We start from the raw sequence: 21,137 nt of genomic DNA on the forward strand, positions 1-21,137 counted from the left end.
TGGTATTAATGCTGGCTAATTCACTCTTCAAGATTCCCTCCCCTGTCTTTACCATGTGCTAAAGATATCTGTGTCGTGCTGCCTGCCAGCAAGAAGCTGCTCAGTCTGAAATGCCTTTTCTCAGTTCGTCAACCCGCTGGTTGTCTCATCTCTTGGAATGCTTGTTTGCTCTCCCTCAGCCTGATGGGGCCTTCAGTGGTCTGTTCAGGGCACAGGATGTTTAAAGAGGCATTTTTACAGTTTCACGAGCTTAGTTTTTGTTTCAGAAGCTGCTAGTAAAGCTGATTTATATTTCCCTTGCAAGGGAGGTCAGATTTACTGTGCTGGGTGCCTGGTGATTTATGGGGCTGGCGGGGCTCCCCGGCCCCTTCCCTGCTTCCCGACGCGCAGCCGGCACCGGATGGGAGGCAGCAGGGAAGGCTGCAGCTCTGCTGCCCGCTTGCAGGCTTGCGGGTGGCGTGGGAATGGCACTGGGCTCCTGCCGCTCTCCTGGCTCTGACAAACCAGCCTCTACTGGTGTGAAGAAGCCACTGTGCTAAGGTGAAGGAGAAAGGACCGAACCTTCCTTTTCAGGCAGTATTAGCATTTTTCCTGGTGCATTTCTGGGCCATTTCATCTGCCCTGAATGTGCATCTTTTTGTGTAGCTTTGCAGGCATATGTGGCTCCGTAGCGTTAGCACCATTTTTTTGTGGAAGCCAGATTTGATTGGAAGCTTAAGCATCCTCCAGCAGAAATGAAGGCCCTGATCTGAATATTAAACTCTTGTGTGTTTGTTTGCATTTGTGTTAATTGGTCTCTAGTTTTTTTCAATAGCTAGCGACCTTTGCATTAAAGTTACTTGGTTTTAGTTTCCCAAATTTACAGTTTTTTTAAGGGAGGCATTTCCGTAGTATCATGACTTAGTGATTTGTTTGGAGCCTTGGGGTTGTGATGGGGCACTGACTTTACAGGCTGATGGCACTCAAAACTAAACACCAGGGTGGTGTTTTGTTTTTTTAAAAAAAGACTTGTGGAACACATGCTGGCTGCGTGCATATTGCACTGAGAATAAATGGCTTTTGCCACTCAGCTGCTCTGTCTTTCACTGCTGCTTGGGATCCTTGCCCAAAAACTTCAGATCTAAAACCTGCAGCTGCCAAACTATAATATAACAGCTTCTTAGCTGGTGTAAATCATGGAACTCTCTTGCCTTAAATGTCTTACATCAGTGGAGGTAATCTGATTTAAACCAGCTGGGGACTTGGTATGCAGCGTGCAGAAGTGCAGACTGCATAACTCTTGTCTGTGCTTGAGGCTCATAAATCCTGTTTTAACGCGATGTGGCCAGGCCCAAGGAGCTGGAGGAGGGCTTGATGCATCGCAATGATTTTGCAAGGGAGAAGTGATGGGACAGTTACACAGAGAGAGGACGAACAGGGTTCAGGCTTAGGAGGAGCTGCCAGGGTGAGGACAATGCCAGCATGAAACGGTCCTGGGACTTGCAGAGGAGTGCTAGGAGGGGAAGGGAGGACAAGGACTCGGACTTTTTTACTTTCCTTTTCAGTATGCCAATCCAGAGGTGGCCTCTCACTTCCCGACTGGCTTCGATCCCTCTAATTACTTGTCATTTTAGTCATGTAACTTCAGAGGACCCGACAAGCTTTTTATCACCCTCCTTACGGATATGTGAAGGAGTAATGTCTGGGCAGGTCTGCCTGGCAGGCAAGATCACGGGGCAGACTCCTGATGCCATGGGCGAGGGGAGGAGGAAATGGGGTGGCAGAGGGGCAGCCAGGGGAAGCGGTGGGCTCCCCCGGGAATTCTTGGCCCCCATCCTTGGCCCAAGTCAGGTAGTTTTCAGGGAGAATTAGTTTAGCGACTGCGTGTCCTCAGCAGCTGGTGGGCTGAGCGAGAGATGTCAGCATCCAGCAGCTTGGACAGAACTTTGAAAACTGCCGTTGGTGTTTGACTCCATTGGTTTTGCTGACCGTGCTGCAGCAGGATGACTGTGGGAGAAGAGAAGGAGCAGAGGGAAAATGGGACAGGATGGAGAAGTACCTTTGTGGCTTATCTCTGCCAACTCGGACAGAGAAGCGGAGTCCGTTAGCTCAAGGGAGTCTCTGAAACCTGGCTGGAGGTACCGTGCCTCGCATGGAGTGAGGGTATTTAGCAGAACTTGACTGAAGATGATATTTGACAAATTGGAGGCAGCAAGATTTCCTGGCCGGTAAGAACAGCTGGCAGTCTTCCTGGAGGGGTAGCATAATCTCTGAACATGGTCTCCTCCTCCCTGCCTGGCAGCGTGTGGGGGAGCTCTCGGGGTTTCTCTCCCACTGACCGACCCAGCGTGAAGGCAGAAACCCTGACGAAGGGTAGGAGATGAGCACAGGGTGCAAAGGGCCCCTGGGCTCTGCCGTGTGCGAGGTTAACCCTCGTGCAGCATGCCGCATCTTTCAGGCACTGGCGAAGCACTAACTCGTTAATCCTGGTACCGCTCTGGGTGGGCAGGGAGAGGAATGCGGCTCTGCTCCCCCAAAGCTGGTGGGATGCAGCTGAGCAGAGCCACGGCTGGGATGTCTGCCTGGAGAGGGAGTGCCAGTGAGGATGGGCCCCTTGCTTGTGCTAACGCGGCTCTGTGTCTTCACACGGGCGGTGGAGGGAAGAGTGCAGAGCAGGATGGCATGTGACTGCAACGTGTAATTCCACTAATGGGATCTCTTACGAGCACATCTATAAAATTAGTCTTGGAGATCTCCAGGAAAGCAGTTCAGCAAGATAGTTCCTTCTCGTGCCCAGCCTCTCTTCTCCTTTGATGCCTGCTGCATCCCAGAGATGACCCATGTGCCTGCAGAAGGCTCTGCGAGCAGACAGCGAGAGCCATCAGAAGGTGTCTAGCTAACAGCCAGGGAGAGAGGCAAATGCTGTTCAGCTCACCCTCTGCCTTTTTTAAATACTTTGAAAGCATGGGACTGAGAAGGGGGAGAGAGCCAATTCCCTGTCTGGCTTATAGCAGTGTTAGGAACTGGGGTAAGAAAGTGGATGTGTCAGAAAATATTTGGGAGAAAATATTTGGTGAGGAAATACTTGACATAGTTATCACTATTGAAATCGGTAGGGTGAGATGCGACGAAATTATTAAGGCCAGTGGTTGCAGTGCTTATGAGAGGCGATGGAAAGAGAAGTAGGAGCTGGGCAGTACTCTACGGTGAAGACGCACCTGGGGACTTGCTGACTGAAAACTCAGGAGCTTGGTCTGCAGGTACATTTGATAAGGTTGTTCGTCAGGGGCTCATAAGGGAACTAAGCAGCACTGGGAGAAGTGGGTGAGTTTCTGTGTGACTAAACAAAGATGAGGAGCTATGAGGAAGGAGAACAGAGCGGGACTGGTCATTATGTATTGCTGAAATTTATGGCATATCAACATGGTCTGTTGGGGAAAAACCTGGAAGAGGTTCAGAGAAGAGCAGTGGCTTCTGTATGGGATGAACCTGGCTGACTGGGGCCCTCCAGTCTGGGAGAGGGCTGGCCGAGGGGGTTACGGTGTGGTCCATGAAGCCACAAGCCATGCAGGGTAGATGTTTGTACGAGAACTGGGGGACGTCAAAGTTGGTGAGAGGCGGGTTTAGAACAGAGAGCGCAGTGGTTATTCACACAGGGGCGGTGATCCGTGGAGTTTCTTGCCGTGGGATGTTGTAGCTGCTGAGCTGCCTCATGGAAGAGAAAATCATTGCAAGCTGCTGTCTGATAGACACCGCCTCTGCTTTGGGATCTCCCCGAGCTGCAAGCTGTGCAGGAGTACGTCAGGGGACACATGGCTGTGTGTGGTGGGGGAAAGCATGGCCGGCTGTTGCAGGTGAATAAGCAGCACTGTGTCCAGGGAAGCAGCCGCCGACAGGGAGCTGTGCCATCGGCTTTGTAACGGGTGTCCAGACTTAATGGCTGTGACACACTGGGATCAAACAGGAGGTCCGGTGGTCTCCCTGGCCTCAGGCTCTGAACAGGGTATTTTACCTAGCTCATTATCAACGGCTGTACTGATTATGAAGTGTAGACCAGATTATAATGATGTTTGTCCAAGTTGCCTGTTAATGACCAAGCCCCAGGCCGCTTGGGATTTGGTGCTGCTTGCAGCAGGCTCCAGCTGCTGGCTCCGGCTTGGTCTCCCATGGAACTGATATCAGCCTTTGCCTGCTCTGGGAGTCCCAGCCCGGAGACAGTGGCCTCTGTGAGCATCAGCTTATGCCTTTCCCACCGAGCGGAGCTGGAGGGAGGGCAAAGGCCAGGGAGGAGACGCGTTGGAGCAAGCGCTGAGCTGCGCTTTGCCTTCTCAGGGCACCTTGCCTGCGCCGAGGCCAGGCACCCGGAGCGCTCCTGCTGCTGGCTGTGGAGGTGGAGAGCCTGGGAGCCGGGGGGAATGTGTTAAGCAGAGGTATCAGGAAAATAGTGTGTGCTGGAGCAGCGCCCTGACGAGTAGCTGTCTTCTGCTAGTGCGCTTCTGTAAAAGCAAACAGGCAGCGTCCTGAAAACGTGATCTGTTGCATTTGGGAAAATAGGAATTTGTAAGTGTGCGTGTGTGAGGGTTTGCCATTGCAGCTGCAACATTCGAATCCGTAATGCGGGACTGCCTGGGTCGGGCTCTCTTTGCCCGTGGAGTGCCAGGTGACTGCACGTGATGTTTCCCCTCGACAGCACCTGTGCGCATTGAGTTATGGTGCGTTAATCTTGTGTCACACCGTGAACAAAGAAATGTGCATCAGAGGTCTGTAAGGTGGAGCCCGGCAGAGGGAGATGGGGGAGCACCACCTCCTCTTCTTCCTCCTGTCAGCTGCAGAGCAATTCCTGGTGCACAGTGCAGCTACCCACAAAATTCAGCGACTTACATTGTAATAAATGAGTATTTTGAGAGTGTGTCACTCCTGATCCTTTCCTGCTGGCTGAGCGTTGCCATTGTGGCTGAGCCCCACCACATCGGGGGTACACAGAGATGCAGCAGGTTGGGAGAGTGCTGGGTGGAGAGCACCTGTGTCCCAGATGCTCCAGGCCTGATCGTGCATTATCAAGGTGGAGACATTGTGAAGAGGCACAGAGAATTGGGGTCTGTGGTGAAGTCACGGGGGATGGCCCCAGCGCCACGTGCTCCCAAGCCGCAGTTCCCACGGGATGCTGCAGTAGCTGAAGGGTTTATTTTCTGGCAAAAATGTTTCCATCTTTACAGGGATGGAGGGAGTGTTAATAGTTTCTGATGTGCTCTCATAACCTCCCTCCCTGCTTCATGCCGCAGCCATGTGAAAAACAGCCAGATTCCTTCCCCAGCCTGTCTCTGGGCTGCGCTCGCTCATGTCGGATCCTGCGAGGAGAAGAGAAGAGGCTAGAGTGATGGATTTGTGAGCAATAGGGAGAGCGGTGCCAGCCATTGTGGGAGCCTGTTGTGCCATGGGAGTTGTTTTCATGGTGCTTTTTGGGAGCAGGCAACAGTAGACCTCTAAATAAGCCCATCCCAGGTAAATGCTGGAGGCTGTGGCCTTGTAGGGGGGTACTCACCTGCCGAAATGAGACGCTAACCCTGTCCAGCTGCCTGCAGGACATGCCTCTCCTAGCAGGAGAGCCCCTTGGCCCCAGCCCTGCTGTGGAGGTGCCATCGGGAAGGGCTGCTGCGGTGAGGGGGATATGGATGCTGCTTGGAAGGTGCCTGGCAGCCCCCCGGGAGCTTTGGCATGGCAGAGGCCCCTTCCCCACGGCACCGCCGCCGTTGGGGGCTGGCACGACTTGCAGCCCCTGGGGATGGTGTCGCTTCTCATCATTTCCGCTGGCCGCCCCTTGCTGCGGTGCCACCATCGATTATTTTTGGATGTCCTAGATCTGTCAGGCCGGGGCAGGCGCGTGCGGCTGTTTTCGCCCTTCCCACGGAGCAGCGGGGTCTCGGTGCCCGGTGCTGTGGGTGGGTGCTGCCCTCCTCCCTCCCCAGCCAGCCCTGCTCCCCCATCCCCAAAGGGTGGAAGCTGCTGGGGGGGGTCACCCGGGGTTGATGCCAGGGCTGCTCTCCCCCACGGCCTTGCTCCCCGCTCTGCCGTAGCTCGTTAGAGCTTGGCAAGAAGAAACAAGGACAAAACCTGCCTGCAGCCCCGCAGCCCCTTCCCCCACCACGTACAGTTAATTGGGATGTGAGATCATCTACCTTAATGCATTTATTTTCCTGTATCTCTTTCTGGTTTCCCTTTCTGTCTCACCCGCTCGTTACTTCACAGTTTTCCATCTGCACTGCTTTGTAATTTATGGCAACCTGGAATTAAACCTTATTTTGTCTGATTATAAGGTTTCCTGCTGCTCTTCCTCCAGCTCCAAAAAGTGTCTTCACACTCCTCCCCCAGCGGCACCGTATATGAAATACGTAGCAAGCAGCACTTACAGCTCCATCCTGAAAACTGTCACGTGCTCAGCGATGTCTCTGCCTTGGAGTCCGGTTAAGAGCCAATGTGTTGAGCACCGTTAAAATATTAGTCCCTCAGACCTTGATGGATTGCAAGGAGACACTTGGATGCAGAGGAAAAATTAATTTCCTGGAACAAAACGCATCCATCTCCTGCCGAGTCTTCCCCATCCCTTTGGAGGTGGCTGTGGGGTGTGGAGCAAGGCGAGGAAGAGCGATGCTGGCATCAGCACCCAGGGCCATCGCTGCTGCACCAGACCCCTGACCTCATCCAGGTGCCTGCCCTTCGTGGGTGGTAGCAATGATTTGTCATCTGTCTCTGGCAGGCAGCCTAACTTTTTAATTAGCTGATAGACTGGAATTGCTGTGCAGAAGGCGCTGCTCCGCTCCGCTGGGTGCCTAATAGGTGCTGCAGAAACCTGCGTCGCAGCACGGTTAGCAGCTGGGGTGCTTGGGTATGTCCCCCCTCACCTCCTGCCCTCACTTGGCGCCCTGTTTGCAGGGAGGGGAAGCTGCTTGATGGGGAGGGGGGCTGCTAGGCTGCCCCAGGGAGCAGAGGGGACCCTTGGCTGCATGGCAGAGGCGAGGACCTGCGTTTAAGTGGGCAGCTGGAAGGTAAGCTGTCTGCACCTTGGCAAGCCCCGCCGGTGCAGGGCTTTGTAGGATCATCTTCTCTTGGGAGGGTGGGCTCCGGAGCAGCACCAGGTCCTGAGGAGGAGGACTGCAGCCCCCTGCAGTCACTGATGTGCTGGCAGCGAGCTCTGCAGAGCGTGTCACGCTTGCACACGTGCATGCATGCCCCTGCCTCAGCTGCCTTCCTCTGGGCAAGGCCCTCTTCTGTTGTTGGGGTCAGCTGCGTGGGCAGTGGTGATTAATCCTGGAAGCAGAGGGAGAGACTTTATCTGTGGAGAAAATAAGGCCTGGCAGGGGGAACGCACAGCTGGAGAGGAAGCTGCTCACAGCCCTGCTGACAGCAGGAGGGAGAGCGGCCGGGGGCAGCCAGCAGCGCGGGGGGGGGCGAGCCAAACAGGGAGCCTCTAATGAAGGGCAGGATGGAGAACCCAGTGTGTTTGTGTAAATAAACCATGCATATCCACGCTGGGCTTGTCGTGGCGCTGGCACAGCCACCCGGCACCGCAGCTGCACTCATGCTCTGCTCCCTGCTGCAGAGCTCAGGCTTTTGTGGGCGGCTGGCTGATTCTGCTGGGCAGCACCTTCCTGGTTGCACAGGGACCCTCCGGAGCCTGTTGCTCGCCCTGCGCCCACGCCTGGCCTTGGTGCTGGCCGTGGGAGTGGTGTTTTTCTTGGCCACGCTTCCCTCTGAGCCAGCAAGGGCGGAGGATCCTGGTTTCGCAGCCAGTGCGGGTGGCTTTGCAGAGCCGCACGTTGCTGCCGGCAGGCATGCTGCCCACTGGAGCAGGGGCTGCTGCCGCCCTGCTCCAGGAGGTTTATTGCCCGGGGCAGTGATCCAAAAGTCGCTGCTAGTCCTTCACAGCTCCTGGTTTCCTTGGGATGTCCCCCTGTCATGATGGGGACAGCTAAAAAAAATCGTTAGTCAGAGCCAAACTCAAAGCGATGGAGAGAGGTGGAAGGGAAGCTGTCCACGTGTGCCCAGTGTTTGCAGACCAGCAGACCTGAGCCCTCCAGCCCCACTGACCCCAACTTGGAGAGCCTGAGCCACCCGGCCCTCTTCCTTCTGATGGTTCAAAGCAAGTGGCAAAATGCACAGCCACCCCCTGGTTCTTCCAAACACCGCCGTCCGCAGCCCTGCAACACCCAGAGCTGCAGCCAGCAGGGGACACTCCCGTCCCTTCGCTGCACGGTGACACCAGTGCTGGCTGCAGCCACCGCTGTCCCTGCAGAGGGTCTCTGAGCCACTCAGCATCTGGCAGCTGTCTGTACCTACCCATCCCCTGCCCTTGCAAGGCCGTTGCCCCCCGCGCAGTCTCCAGAAGAACACAGGGAAGCAACGCTCCTGCCTCCTTGTGTTGCAGGACTCGCTGCTGCTGGCTCTGTGGGGAAAGGCGAAGCGGCATGCCTGGTCGCACAGCACGCAAGGCACGGTCAGCAATCCCAGCAGTGTCCTCCTTGATCTCGCCTCTTCTGCTCTGCATGGGTGCAAGGCCCCAGAAGTCGCTCCTGTGATGCAGAGGAGGCACAGGGAGATCGGGGTGCTCCCATCTGATACGTGTCAGAGGAGTCTCTCCTCATTGGCATGGTGCACCAGGGTGCTTAGGTCCTTAAAAGCAGGTTTGCTGAGACAGGTATAGACTGGTGCAGAGGATGGCAGGAGCAGAGCCAAATCGCCACCAGCATTGGTGACAAGTGTCTGCCTCAGGAGTGTGTCTGAGGTTTGGGCACAGTGCAGCCTGGCAGGGTGCTGGCCTGTCCCCTCCTGCCATCCCACCGCTCCCTCCAGCGGCTCCGCTCCAGACTAGCTGCAGGCAGGATTTTGTACTCTGAGGAGGGAGCTGAGCTTATGCCAACACGAGCCCGTCGACGGGCTGGAGAGCTACACCACCTCCGGGGGGTTTCAATTCTTGCTTCTTCTAGTCTAAAGCTGTTAAACCACTGCTCAATTAACAGTGATTAAGACCGTGCTATTTGCTGGACAGCTTCTGCCCTTTGCATTGTGATGGCAGCTCTCTGTTCCGCTATTTGTTCCTGGACACAAGTTGTTATTATTTTCATTCCTTTCCCCTCTCCACAAAGTGATGGCACCTGCAGGTGGTGGCATCCCTCTGCCCCAGATCTGGTGTGGTTTGTACGGAAGAAGAGGGTTTGGAGCTGAGGCCAGCACTTACGCCCCAGCCTTGCACCTACCATCTGGGCTTGGCTTTGCCAGGGCAGCAACCCGTGTACAGAGAAAGTTGTTGGGATGAGTGTAAATGAGTTTGCCTGCAGAATAGCCTGTGCTGCCTGCAGAGGCCAGGCTGCGGGGCTGCAGGGTCTTGCTTTTCTGCCTTGTCTAACTATTAGAGCCCAATGCACGGTTGGTGAACCACCCTGGGCTCCCCACACCTGCACCCAGGGGTGCCTGGTATCCAGGACATTTGTAGCTCACATAGGAGCCTCTCAAATCACATGTCGTACTCCAGAGACTAGTTTTGGCCATCACTAGGTGACCTGTGGATGCTCTGACTGTGCATGGAGGGTGTCGGCATCATCCGCCCCACGGGGAGTGCACGCTGCTGCTGCCTGCCTCTGCCCTGGCTGCCTGCAGTGCTGGGGAGGCAGCTACTCGCTGGTGGCAAAGGTGCTGGCGCAGGAAAAGGCAAATAGCCGAGAAGGGGATCTCCTTTGCTCCCATCAGGTTTCTAGCTGGCGTTCCCAGAGCAGCCAAGGGAGTTGTGTCCACAGGCTTATGTGCTTGGCAGCTTCCCCCAGCCTCCGTGCAGGTTCCTGCCTTTGCATCTCCTCTTCTCCTGACCCTCCATCCATCATCCGTCCACTTTCCTGTAGTTTTAAATCCACTATTTAAATCTCTTGCAGGCCATCCCTTCAACTCAGGCTAGAGGAAAGTAGTCCTAGCCTACAGGCAGTCTCAAGGCTGCCCATCTGTAGGCTGTTCCAAACAGTGGCTGCGGGTCAAGAAGGGCTGGAGGGGTAATAGCTGCTGCAGGGTTGCTTGCTGCGCAGCATCCCCAGAGCCCTGGCTGGGTTGGCCAAAGCAGCGCTTCTCCTCCCCGTGCCCCGCCGCTGCCGCTCCTGCTCCTGCCTGACTCTTCTGAGAAGAGCGATTTGCTCCCAAGGCTTGCACTGCATGTTGGTGGGGTGGTCCGGCTCACTGCATGCCCGCCTACTCCTGTCCCGCTCTGTCCCCGCTGTGCCATGGAGCAGGCTGTGGGGTCGGTGCCTCCTGGGAAGGGCCGTCAGACTTGCTGCAGAAGCTGCCCCCTGCCAGAGGTGCTCCTGGGCACCGCTCAGAGCATCCAGACAACCCGCCAGGCCCCTTGGCATACACCCAGGGTGCCTGCCCGCGTGCCGGCATAGCTCTGCTGGGTCCTGGCAGAGGATGCTGGGCAGCCGGGCACAGGGAAGTGACCTCCGCCTGCCTGTGCCCCCTTGCTGGGCTGAGGCTCTTGGGGGAATGAGGGAGCGCTTGCATGAGGGGGGGGGGTCCTGCATCTCTCTGGAGTCCCGCTGTGGGATAACTGTGATTCTCCCTCTCTTTGGCAGCTGAGCCCCGGTGCAAGGCAGCCTGGGTGCTGGTGGTGGCTTTCTCTCCTGGTTTCCGGTGCCACAGACCCTGCTGCGGGATCACGCATCCCTGAAGCTGGTCTTTCTCCTCTGGATGCGGCTGGAGGGAGGGTTTGAGCCGAGCCCGGAGAGCAGCCCTGCTGTGGCTGCTGGTACAAGGCTGCAGTAAAACATTACGAGCGTTAAACAGAGCCAGCCTGTGTCGTAAAGCTGTCACGGCTAATGGAGATCATCTCCGCTTTGAGTGGTGTAATTCCCCTTTATGCGCTGTGGCTGGAAGAGCCAGAGTTGAATGGTGCATAGCGTAAAATACAATATGGCAAAGTTAGAAAATTCACTTGCCGAGCAAAACACTCTCAGGCTTTTCCCACATTTCCAGCTGGACCCCTCCAAGCTGTTTGTGCCTAAGAGAGCATGCGATTCCTTCACCCCCACATGGCAGCCAGGACAAAGTGCTTGGTAAAAGAGCAAAAGAGCACGATAAATCATAAATATTAGTGCCTGGCCCCTTGCCAGTCACAGGCAGAGAAATCATCTTGGCTATTAATCTATCCGTGCAAGCTGCATCTGGCAAAGTGGCGCTTAATGTCACCCATGCTCATTTTTGTCTCAGTGTTGCAGTTCATGCTTGCTTTAAAAAAAAAAAAAAAAAAGGAAATGTACTTTGCGCTCTCTGTGTCTTAATTTGTTTGTGGGTTTTTCCTGAGGGGCTCTGTCAGCACAGCATGGGACCAGTGTGGGGTGCTGGGGCAGGCAGGGCTGGGATTAGACCTTCCCCCGAGCTCAGCTTTCATTCTCCGCTGTGATTAATTGCAGTTAGCGCTCATCTCTAATTGTGGAGAACAATCGGATGACGTGCCTCGCGATTGATTTAATTGAAACCTGATGAGGTGTCGGAAGGCTGCTGTGCACTGGGGTGAGCTGGGATCCTCCTGGGAACCCCAGCCCCTCTCCCTGTTCTCGGCAGTGCCTTGGAGGGCTCAGGCTCCCACCCTATTTTGCTTGGGCTGAGCTTGTGCGAGAGGTCTGGGTCCCCTCACCCTGGAGTTTTGTGACCAGTCTGGATATTCTAAAGTGCAGTAGTGTTAAGGATTCAGGGTTTTGCACCGCTGTGGTGTGGACCACTGGGGAGGTTTGGGGTGTTTGGAATACACGTCTCCTTCCCCGTTGCAGAAATCCTCTGCTCTGCCTATTCATCTGCTTGAGCTGCACTAGAGATTTCTAATGCAGTTAGGAAGGCTGAGGGAAATTGCTTTCAGGTCAAGACCTACTTTAGCCTGTAGTGAATTACTACGCCTGGGTTTTAAATCTTTGCAAACAGAGGATTATGGTGGTAGTAAATACTAGGTATGCCTGGGGATTGCCGTACTGCCGGCTGAAGGGAGTATGGCCTTTCTCTTTAGCAGGTAGAGAGTGATGGATAAATTGAGATATGGCCTGGGTTGTAGCTGTTTCTCCTTGATTTATATTTCTGCTTGGATGCTTCGCAGGGTAAGCAGTATATTTCTTGCTTAACCTCATGGGGCTTTCTCCTTCTTAAATGAGGACGGCATGGTAGATACAACCAGTTGCCAAGAGACCCGGATTAGTGCAGGATCTGCAAAAAATTCAGAGCTGCTGTACAGCCCAGCATCTGCTTGAAACACAAACACCAAGTGACGAACGCATTTGAAATGGCAAAGCTGCATTCCTGTGCTAGAGGATAGCTGCCCTGTGCCTGGCTGCTCTCAGCATCCCCGGGTCTCTAGTCCCAACGGTGGCTTTGGGAGTTGAAAAGAGAGCGATTGCCTCCTGCTCTCAGCAGACCGGGAGTAGCCGGCAGCCTGTCCTGAGCACGGCGGGGCGAGGGGGTGAGGAACCGTGGTGGTGTGAAGGCTGGAGCGTGGGCAGCACCGCAGAAACACCATCCTGATGGGAAGCCCTGCCCGTAGCCACGGAGGGTGCAGGCAGCAGAAGGTGAGGGCAGGCTGGGCTCATCCTCCTGCCTGCAAGTACTGGGCAGGAGGAAGGATGAGGGCCTCGTTTGCTAATTGCTGTGAAAGCCGTGGTGACACGCACGTCTAGCCTGCAGAAAGCTGTAACGGCACCTGTGCCTGATGGGTGGGGGCTGAAACAGGTTGATACAGTCTTTTTAATCCAATTAGTGCCGACTGCTGAGCAACCCGGCCAATTTGCTCTTGACTTTTATAACACATATAAATAGCGTTGGCGTTACATAACGCCACGGGGGATGGCTCGACTCCGCTCGCAGTCCCTGAGAAGGGCTGATCTTGGCTGGCCAGATGACCACGGCTTTGCCCGGGGCTGGGGGAACCCATGGGACGGTCCGATCTCTCGTAGTGTTTGCTGCGTTCCACTTGGCCTGCTGCAATCCGTACGACATCCCCAGATCCACCCGGGACAAGCAGTCTTGACGAGGCGCGTCTCCTGCACCCTTTCCCAAGCAGCATCTCCATCAGTTGGTCTCGTGTACTGCACGACTACGACAAATGCAGGCAGGGGCCTGACCCTGTTAATGAGCTCAGGCCTGGACTTGATAATGATGTCCTCCAGCCTCTCCTCGCTCTCGACTTTCGCACTGCGAATGGAAGATGCTTCCATATCTGCACAACCCTCCTTGTCTCTGACAGAGTACCACCAGCCATAATAAAGTTTTCCAGGCTGCCGCAGACCGCCAGCGGTTTTGTGCAGGCAGGGGGCTGTAATCTCTGCCCTCAGGGAAGCCCGTGTCAGGCCGCTGGCAGCTAATGAGCTTGTGCAAGTGTTACTGAGGGTGTCATGTGGCTGACTGCATTATTGATGTTGTCCGTGATGGGAATTGCTCTGATGCTTCGAGCCAGGGATGCTGTGGGGGTTGGAGGTGGGAAATGCTTGTGGAGTTGGTAGCTTTTCCCAGAAGTACATAAAGTGAGCGTGGGGTTTTGTGTGGCTGCTCCTGCAGAAGCACTTCTAGAAAGGGGGAGGCTGGGTTGGAACTACCTCTTGCTTTTGTCAGTCATGGAAAACTGGTCTTCTGGAAGGAAGGAGGGAGTGGATGGAAGCAGGAGGTCACCAGAAATGATTTCCAAAGTAAATCATGCCTAAAATGTGCAGTGGTAAATGCTGTTGTGATGGTTGAAGGTTGGCGGCTTTATGTAGAGGTTGCAGCTGGATTGTGTTTGCCCTGAATTGGCCAAGTCTTGCTCACGGGACTGATTGCACCAAATCCTCGTTGGGTGTAATTCGTCGTGTCACTGTTGGTAATCACTGGTTATGATTTTGTCTTGTATAGCTGATTTTTCCTCTTTGTGCTTTCAGAAATAACACAGATCATCCAGGTGGACTTGGACCTGAAGTACAAGACCAACATCCGAGACCTGTTTGATGAGTTTGACAACTTCCCGGAGGGAGCAGTCATCGGGATTGCCAGGGAAATGCAGCCAGTGTACAGGTATAGCCCCCTTCTCTTGGGGAGCAGGGGGTGGGCAGCGGCAGCTGGCATGTCTTCTCTAATTCAGGTCGATCTTTGGAAGAAAATCTAAGGGGAAGCAGCTCCCTGCTTTAATCCCTGCAGGAGGACTTAATCTGAAACTTGTAGGTCAGTATGAACAAAGTGTACAGTGTCGCTGTGGTTTCCTTGTTCTCATGCACCGTCACAAGGCTTCCAGAACCAAGTTCCTGGTCATCAGTGCCAAAATCCATACCTAGATTATAGCATATCTGCTAGAGGTGTGTTTGCCCAACCATCCCTGCTGAGGTGCTCTGACTGCATTCTGGAGCATCAGTTTGTACATCGGGGTTCAGAGGTTTTGGCTGTGAATATTGCCACTCTGCCCAAGCAGGAGCAACATTTTCCTAGCCCAGGTGGACCTGGGACCAGTGTGTTTCAGCTGTGCTCATGCATCATGTTAGTCTGATGAAGAGGAAAGTATGGTCAGCACCGCCTGAGGACTCGCTCTGAGCAGTGCGGTTGCCTTGCATCCTGCTGTCTAGCTTTCCTCTTTGCTCTCCACCCGTATTTTCCACAAAATACCTGACCCAGCATTCGGGGAATCCCCCTGGCATGAGGTTTAAGCGGATCAGTCTGCCTTCTCCAGCCAGTAGCTAGCTTGCAGCGAATGTGAACCCCATCCTCTCCTGATGTGAGAAATCTTTTGGGAAATGCCTAAAATGACCAACACAGTGGAGAGATGTGTCTTCCATTGCCTGTTGGTTGGTGGCATTTGGTGGTTTGCTTCATTTCCCTGTAGGCAGAGAGTAGGGGTTGAGTTTGGGCAACAGTGAGGTTCTGCGTCCCTGGAGTGTCAGTGCACCTTCTGTTGAAGAAATACTCCCCCAGGAAAGACCGAGTGGGCAACTCTGGTGACCTGAGCTTGCAAGCATGCGGATAGCCCCGTGGTCACTTGCTCTTCAGACCCTTGGTCTGCCATCTGGTGCTGACTGTGGTGGCAGCTAGCGGTGGGAGCCGTGCACCAAGGGGTGGCCCCACTCTTCCCACTCTCAGGCCACTGGTGGACTTCAGGGACACAGATATTTCCAGGCTGGTGCTTAAGGAAATTGGTTTAGTTTAGCCTGCATTGTTCCAAGGATGAACCTCAGGTTTTGTTTTAGTCCAGGGTGAATCAGATCATCAACTCAGGATGCCCTAGTGGCTTCTCAGCTGAGCAGAGTTTGAGTGTTTGAGATGGCTTGGCTAGATTTGCTAATCCTACTGGAAATGTTCTTGGAGAAAGATAAAAAAAGCTTAAGAGCTCTGTATGTCTTTTCCTTCCCTACTGGAAGCCTTAGTAGTGAGATCAATAACTGAACCTCGTAAGACGTGTCCAGCAGCATTCTTGGGCAAAGGCTGAGCTGCAAAGATCTGGAGCAGCCGTTCCTGCCGCATGTGCATCCAGTTGGGATGAGGGTGGACGCAGAGAAAAGTTCACCAGCAGGGGATTAATGGTCATTAATCACCACTGATCATTTCCTAGAAGCCCAAGCCAGCTGAGAGCATGCTCATGCGAGCATTTCTGGTTGCTCAAACTGTGGAAGTCACCACTGTTCCCAGGCTGGAAGAAGGCATCTCTGTGCCCATGGCAGAAATGTCACCTCCCCTCCTGGCTGGCTTGTGCTCTTGTCAGGGAGAGCTGGGACCAGAGGAAGGTGGATGCTGAGGTCTCCTCTCCATAGGGCGGCACCATGCTCAGAGCGTGGAGGGCTCCTGTATCTGCTTTGGGTGTCCTGGCAGGATTTTGGTGCCCAGAGTGGTAAATCCAGCCCCAGTTAATCATATCCAGTTGTTAGAGCTTGAAGCAGGATGGAGGGAGCAGCGACAGCCGAGTGCGGCTGCGGGGCTGTGTTGGACTGTCAGCCTCAGTCAGCGTTGCCCAGCAGGGCAGATCACTTTCTCGGTGAAGTAAGGAGGGGGGCCGGCAAAACCGCAACCATGGACTTCCGTAGGGCGGACTTTGGCCTGTTCAGGATGCTGGTTGAGAGAGTCCCTTGGGAGACGGTCCTGAAGGGCAAAGGGGACCAGGAAGGCTGGACGATCTTCAAGAAGGAAGTCTTAAAGGCGCAGGAGCAGGCTGTCCCTGTACACCGTAAGAAGAACGGGAGGGGAAGACGACTGGCCGGGCTGAACGGGGAGCTCTTGCTGGGACTCAGGAAAAAAAGGAGAGTCTACCACTTGTGGAAGAAGGGGCAGGCGACTCAAGAAGAGTACAGGGATCTCGTTAGGTCATGCAGAGAGGAAATGAGAAAGGCAAAAGCCCAGCTAGGACGCAATCTGGCCGCTGTCATTAGAGACAACAAAAAATGTTTTTACAAATATATTAATGACAAGAAAAGAGCCAGGGAGAATCTCCATCCTTTATTGGATGTAGGGGGGAACATTGTCACCGAGGATGAGGAAAAGGCTGAGGTACTCAATGCCTTCTTTGCCTCAGTCTTTAACAGGCAGACCAGTTATCCTCAGGGTACTCAGCCCCCTGAGCTGGAAGACAGGGATGGCGAGCAGGATGAACCCTCCATAATGCAAGAGGAAGCAGTTAACGACCTGCTACGCCACCTGGACACTCACAAGTCTATGGGGCCAGATGGGATCCACCCGAGAGTGCTGAGGGAGCTGGCGGAGGAGCTCGCCAAGCCACTCTCCATCATTTATCAGCAGTCCTGGTTAACGGGGGAGGTCCCGAACGACTGGAGGCTTGACAATGTGACACCCATCTACAAGAAGGGCCGGAAGGAGGATCCGGGGAACTACAGGCCTGTCAGCCTGACCTTGGTGCCGGGGAAGGTTATGGAGCGGTTCATCTTGAGGGTGCTCACAAGGCATGTGCGGGACAACCAGGGGATCAGGCCCAGCCAGCACGGGTTCATGAAAGGCAGGTCCTGCTTGACCAACCTGATCTCCTTCTATGACCAGGTGACCCGCCTAGTGGATGAGGGAAAGGCTGTGGATGTGGTCTACCTGGACTTCAGCAAGGCCTTTGACACCGTCTCCCACAGCATTCTCCTAGAGAAGCTGGCAGCTCACGGCTTGGACAGGTGTACTCTGCGCTGGGTCAAAAACTGGCTGGACGGCCGGGCCCAGAGAGTTGTGGTGAATGGAGTTCAATCCAGTTGGCGGACGGTCACGAGCGGTGTTCCCCAGGGCTCAGTACTGGGGCCGGTCTTGTTCAATATCTTTATCAATGATCTGGATGAGGGGATCGAGTGCACCCTCAGTGAGTTTGCAGACGACACCAAGTTGGGCGGGAGTGTTGATCTGCTCGAGGGTAGGAAGGCTCTGCAGAGGGACCTGGACAGGCTGGATCGATGGGCCCAGACCAATTGTATGAGGTTCAACAAGGCCGAGTGCCGGGTCCTGCACTTCGGCCACAACAACCCCATGCAGCGCTACAGGCTTGGGGAAGAGTGGCTGGAAAGCTCCCTGGCAGAAAGGGACCTTGGGGTGTTGGTCAACAGCTGGCTGAATATGAGCCAACAGTGTGTCCAGGCATCCTGGCCTGTATCAGAAATAGTGTGGCCAGCAGGAGTAGGGAAGTGATCGTGCCCCTGTACTCGGCCCTGGTGAGGCCGCACCTCGAATACTGTGTTCAGTTTTGGGCCCCTCACTACAAGAAGGACGTTGAGGTGCTGGAGCGTGTCCAGAGAAGGGCAACGAGGCTGGTGAGGGGTCTGGAGAACAAGTCTGATGAGGAGCGGCTGAGGGAACTGGGACTGTTCAGCCTGGAGAAAAGGAGGCTGAGGGGAGACCTCATCGCTCTCTACAACTCCCTGAAAGGAGGTTGTAGCGAGGTGGGTGTCGGTCTCTTCTCCCAAGTAACAAGCGATAGGACGAGAGGAAATGGCCTCAAGTTGTGCCAGGGGAGGTTTAGATTGGACGTGAGGAAAAATGTCTTTACTGAAAGAGTTAAATATTGGACCAGGCTGCCCAGGGAAGTGGTTGAGTCCCCATCCCTGGAAGTATTTAAAAGACATGTAGATGCGGCACTTAGGGACATGGTTCAGTGGGCATGGTGGTGTTGGGTTGACGGTTGGACTTGATGATCTTAGAGGTCTTTTCCAACCTTAATGATTCTATGATTGCGTTTGTTAGTGGTGCAGCCTGTAACAGGATAAATTCAGCATTTGTTTTCCTGCAATTAGCCCACAGTGGAATCGCTCCATGTTTCTGACTCTGCAGGGATCGGTTTTGCATTATTTCCACACATAGCTAGGGAGCGGGGATGGTGTTCTGCTGCCTGGATGTGGTTTGTGGGACCGGGCGTGCCTGGAGGAGACTGCGTTAAGCTTTGGGGTGCTCCACTGGAGGGAGGGATCTCCGGCACGGCAGGAGGCAAGGCATGGGACCGCAGGGCTGAGCACTGAGTATTTGACCCAAGCCGAAGCCATGCTCTCCCCACTCCTGCCACCCGCCGTGGGGACAAACAAGCCAAGCAATAACAGCCCTCACAGGCTGCATTTTTGGGCTGAACTTTCTGTTGTTGCAGTTTTGACGTTCTGGGTCACTTTGGGCTATGTTATGCTTTTCTTCTTGTGCTGTTTTGATCTTCATTTGAAAACAAGGTCCTGATCCTTCTTGTCATCACCAGATAAGCTGGCGCGAGGCGAGCTGTGCAAACGCCAGCCTGCCCTCCCGCCGAGCCCTCCGCCCCACAGGGCTCGCACCTCGCTGCTAAAAGGGTTTCCAGACAAAAACGCGAGCTGACGAAGCACAAGTGTCTTTGTAAAAAATATAATCTTTGCTATTTTTATACTTTTAGCAAGATAAAAACGCGTTGTAGGTGTGAAATAAGAGGTGCCAGCTCTAGCCGTGTGATTTGCCATGTGCGCAGGCTTGAAGCATCAGTTGGGAAAGTGGTTGTGGGGGTGGAGGAGGATGCCGGGCTGCGGGGACAATGGCAGGGTCTCTTGATTTCCATTCATGTTTTCCTCCCCACTTCATGCAGCTCTCCGCAGCACTAGCGCTGCCCAGGGGGATTTATCCCAGCATTGCTCCTTTGCACTGAAAGCATTCCCAGCAAGGGCAGTAAGGTGATGTGGTTGGATCTGCAGCTGAAGGAGATGCCATTGTCCTGGTACCTGCTCCCACAGCAGACCGGGAGGTGTTTTCCAAGCAGGACACAGTGCCTGGGGCTGTGACTCTGCAGCAGTGTGGGTGCACCCTTGCCTAGTGGTTGTGTCGGTGTGAATCATGGCTGCGCTGGCACACGTTCAACACCGAGGCCTTAAAAGCAAGGTAGCCAACGTGGGCCAAAACGTCAGAGGCGAGTCAGCAAATCTTTCCTGAGCTTGCTCACGGAACTGTGGACTGGTACCCTCGGGGCGGGGTGAGCCAGTGGCTGGGAAAGGTCTGGGTGCCATCTTCCCCTCTCTGTAGCAATGGGGAAGATGGATGGAGATCAATCTACTTGGCTGTATTGGATCCTTGTTACCTACTTGGTCCGTCAAAGGAGGTAAATGGGTGCAGACTGGCGTACTTTGTAAGTGACGCGCTGTTTTCTGGGAGGTGATGCTGTTCCTACCGTCTGCCTGTTGGCTGTCTGGTTGTAGGCTGCACTTTCTAGGCTGGGACTGCACAGCGCTCGGCTGCTGTGCTGGTGCACCTGAGCACACTGTGCACTGGTGCGCTGCGTACAGACGCTTGCAGGAAACAGAGGAGTAAGAGAACAGCAAATAGGAAACATCCTAGAGCCTGCTTGCACATCCTGAAGGTAGGGGGAAACCTCCAGACAGCAAAACAGGATGGCACGGGAGTGTTTCCACTTGTTTGACTCATGCTGAAACAATGCCCGGCTGCTGTTTGTCTTGGACAAATGCATTTCTCTGAGCAACAGGATCTCCTGGCCCTCCTGCAAGGCAAACGCTGGGCTTTAACTGTTGCGCAGCCTGGGGCTGGCCTGTCCTTTGGGGTCACTCATGATGGGTTTGAGTGGCCTGCGGAGAGCGGTAGCTCCTGCTGAAGCTGTATGTGGATCGCCCTGCAGATCTGCCTTCCCACCGTGCCCCGCAGGGCGGTGTCTGGCAGGGGGTCCTGGGTGCAGAGGGGGGAGGTTGCAGGAGCCCACGTCAGGTGCGGGAGTCGGTCTGAGGTCCGAGGCCGTCGGCTTCAGGTTTACTTTTCTCCAGCTGCAGCCGAGGAAGCGGCACTCTGTCCGTGGGTCAGACGTGTTGTCCTTCCTGCGGCTTTTGGATCTGATGTGTGACACGAGGTATGGTCAACATCTCTGTGGATGGGGTCGCAGGCAGAGCTTCCTCCTGCAAGGGGCTTACCCTGCTGCCAGGGCTGTTGGGGACACAGTACTATGCACTAGGCTCTTAGATGCTTCTGGGCTTTCCATGGCAGTACTGGATGCCTCCTGACAGGTTGACGTTTGCATGCTGGCCTGCGGGCAGAGCCTCTTCCCAGCACTGACATATGCCTGCTCATGTGTCTGCCTGCACAGGATCCACACCACGGCCAAGACCAGGAGCTCCTGTTTCAGCGAGGATGATTTTGATCGAAAGTTTAAAATCTGCATCTGAAGTTTGCCTGGTCCAAAAGGCTTTCCATGCAAGGAAGTGCTTCTGCAGAGTCATAGCCTTAATTAAAAATCCTGTTGTCCCCTGCAGCATTTCAGCTACTCAGGCATGCTGGCAGTGTCCTGTTCACCAGGCTACAGAGGGCGAGAGATGATGCTCTGTATAAATATTTATGTTGCACTGGGCCTTCCGTGCCAGATCCTGGCCAAACTGAGAAGTCCAGGCCCTCCTGTGCTCTCAGCCCTGCTAAGAAACACGCAGGCAAGTGTTGCAGATGCAGCCTGCAAGCCAGTTACCCGGCGAGCAGGCAGATACTGTCCTCAGGGTGTGTGCAGGGTGCGTGCCTGGCCTGGGGAGCGGCTTAGCTGTGGTCCCAGCTGCGGTGGGGCTGAGTGATGGCCAAGTGAAGCACAGCTTGTTGCGGGTCAGCCTCCTGGCCAGGCATGAGCAGCAGCGGCTGTGCCTGGGGGACCCCCAGGTGTGTGAGGGCACAGTGGAAGTCTCCACTGGGGCATGGCAAAGGCATCGTCATGCAGATGCTGC

The 21,137-nt window shown here is 54.7% G+C and overlaps 1 protein-coding gene across 1 annotated transcript in view; it reads left to right on the plus strand.

Moving 5' to 3' along the window:
• The window catches only part of XXYLT1 (xyloside xylosyltransferase 1), a 41,240-nt gene that overhangs the window by 8,318 nt on the left and 11,785 nt on the right, over positions 1-21,137 (plus strand). The window contains exon 3 of the mRNA XM_076341061.1: positions 13,905-14,037. Within this exon, the coding sequence (XP_076197176.1) occupies positions 13,905-14,037 (133 nt within the window). The remainder of the gene's footprint in view (positions 1-13,904; positions 14,038-21,137) is intronic.

Source organism: Aptenodytes patagonicus, chromosome 6, assembly GCF_965638725.1.
Source record: "Aptenodytes patagonicus chromosome 6, bAptPat1.pri.cur, whole genome shotgun sequence".
NCBI lineage: Eukaryota > Metazoa > Chordata > Aves > Sphenisciformes > Spheniscidae > Aptenodytes > Aptenodytes patagonicus.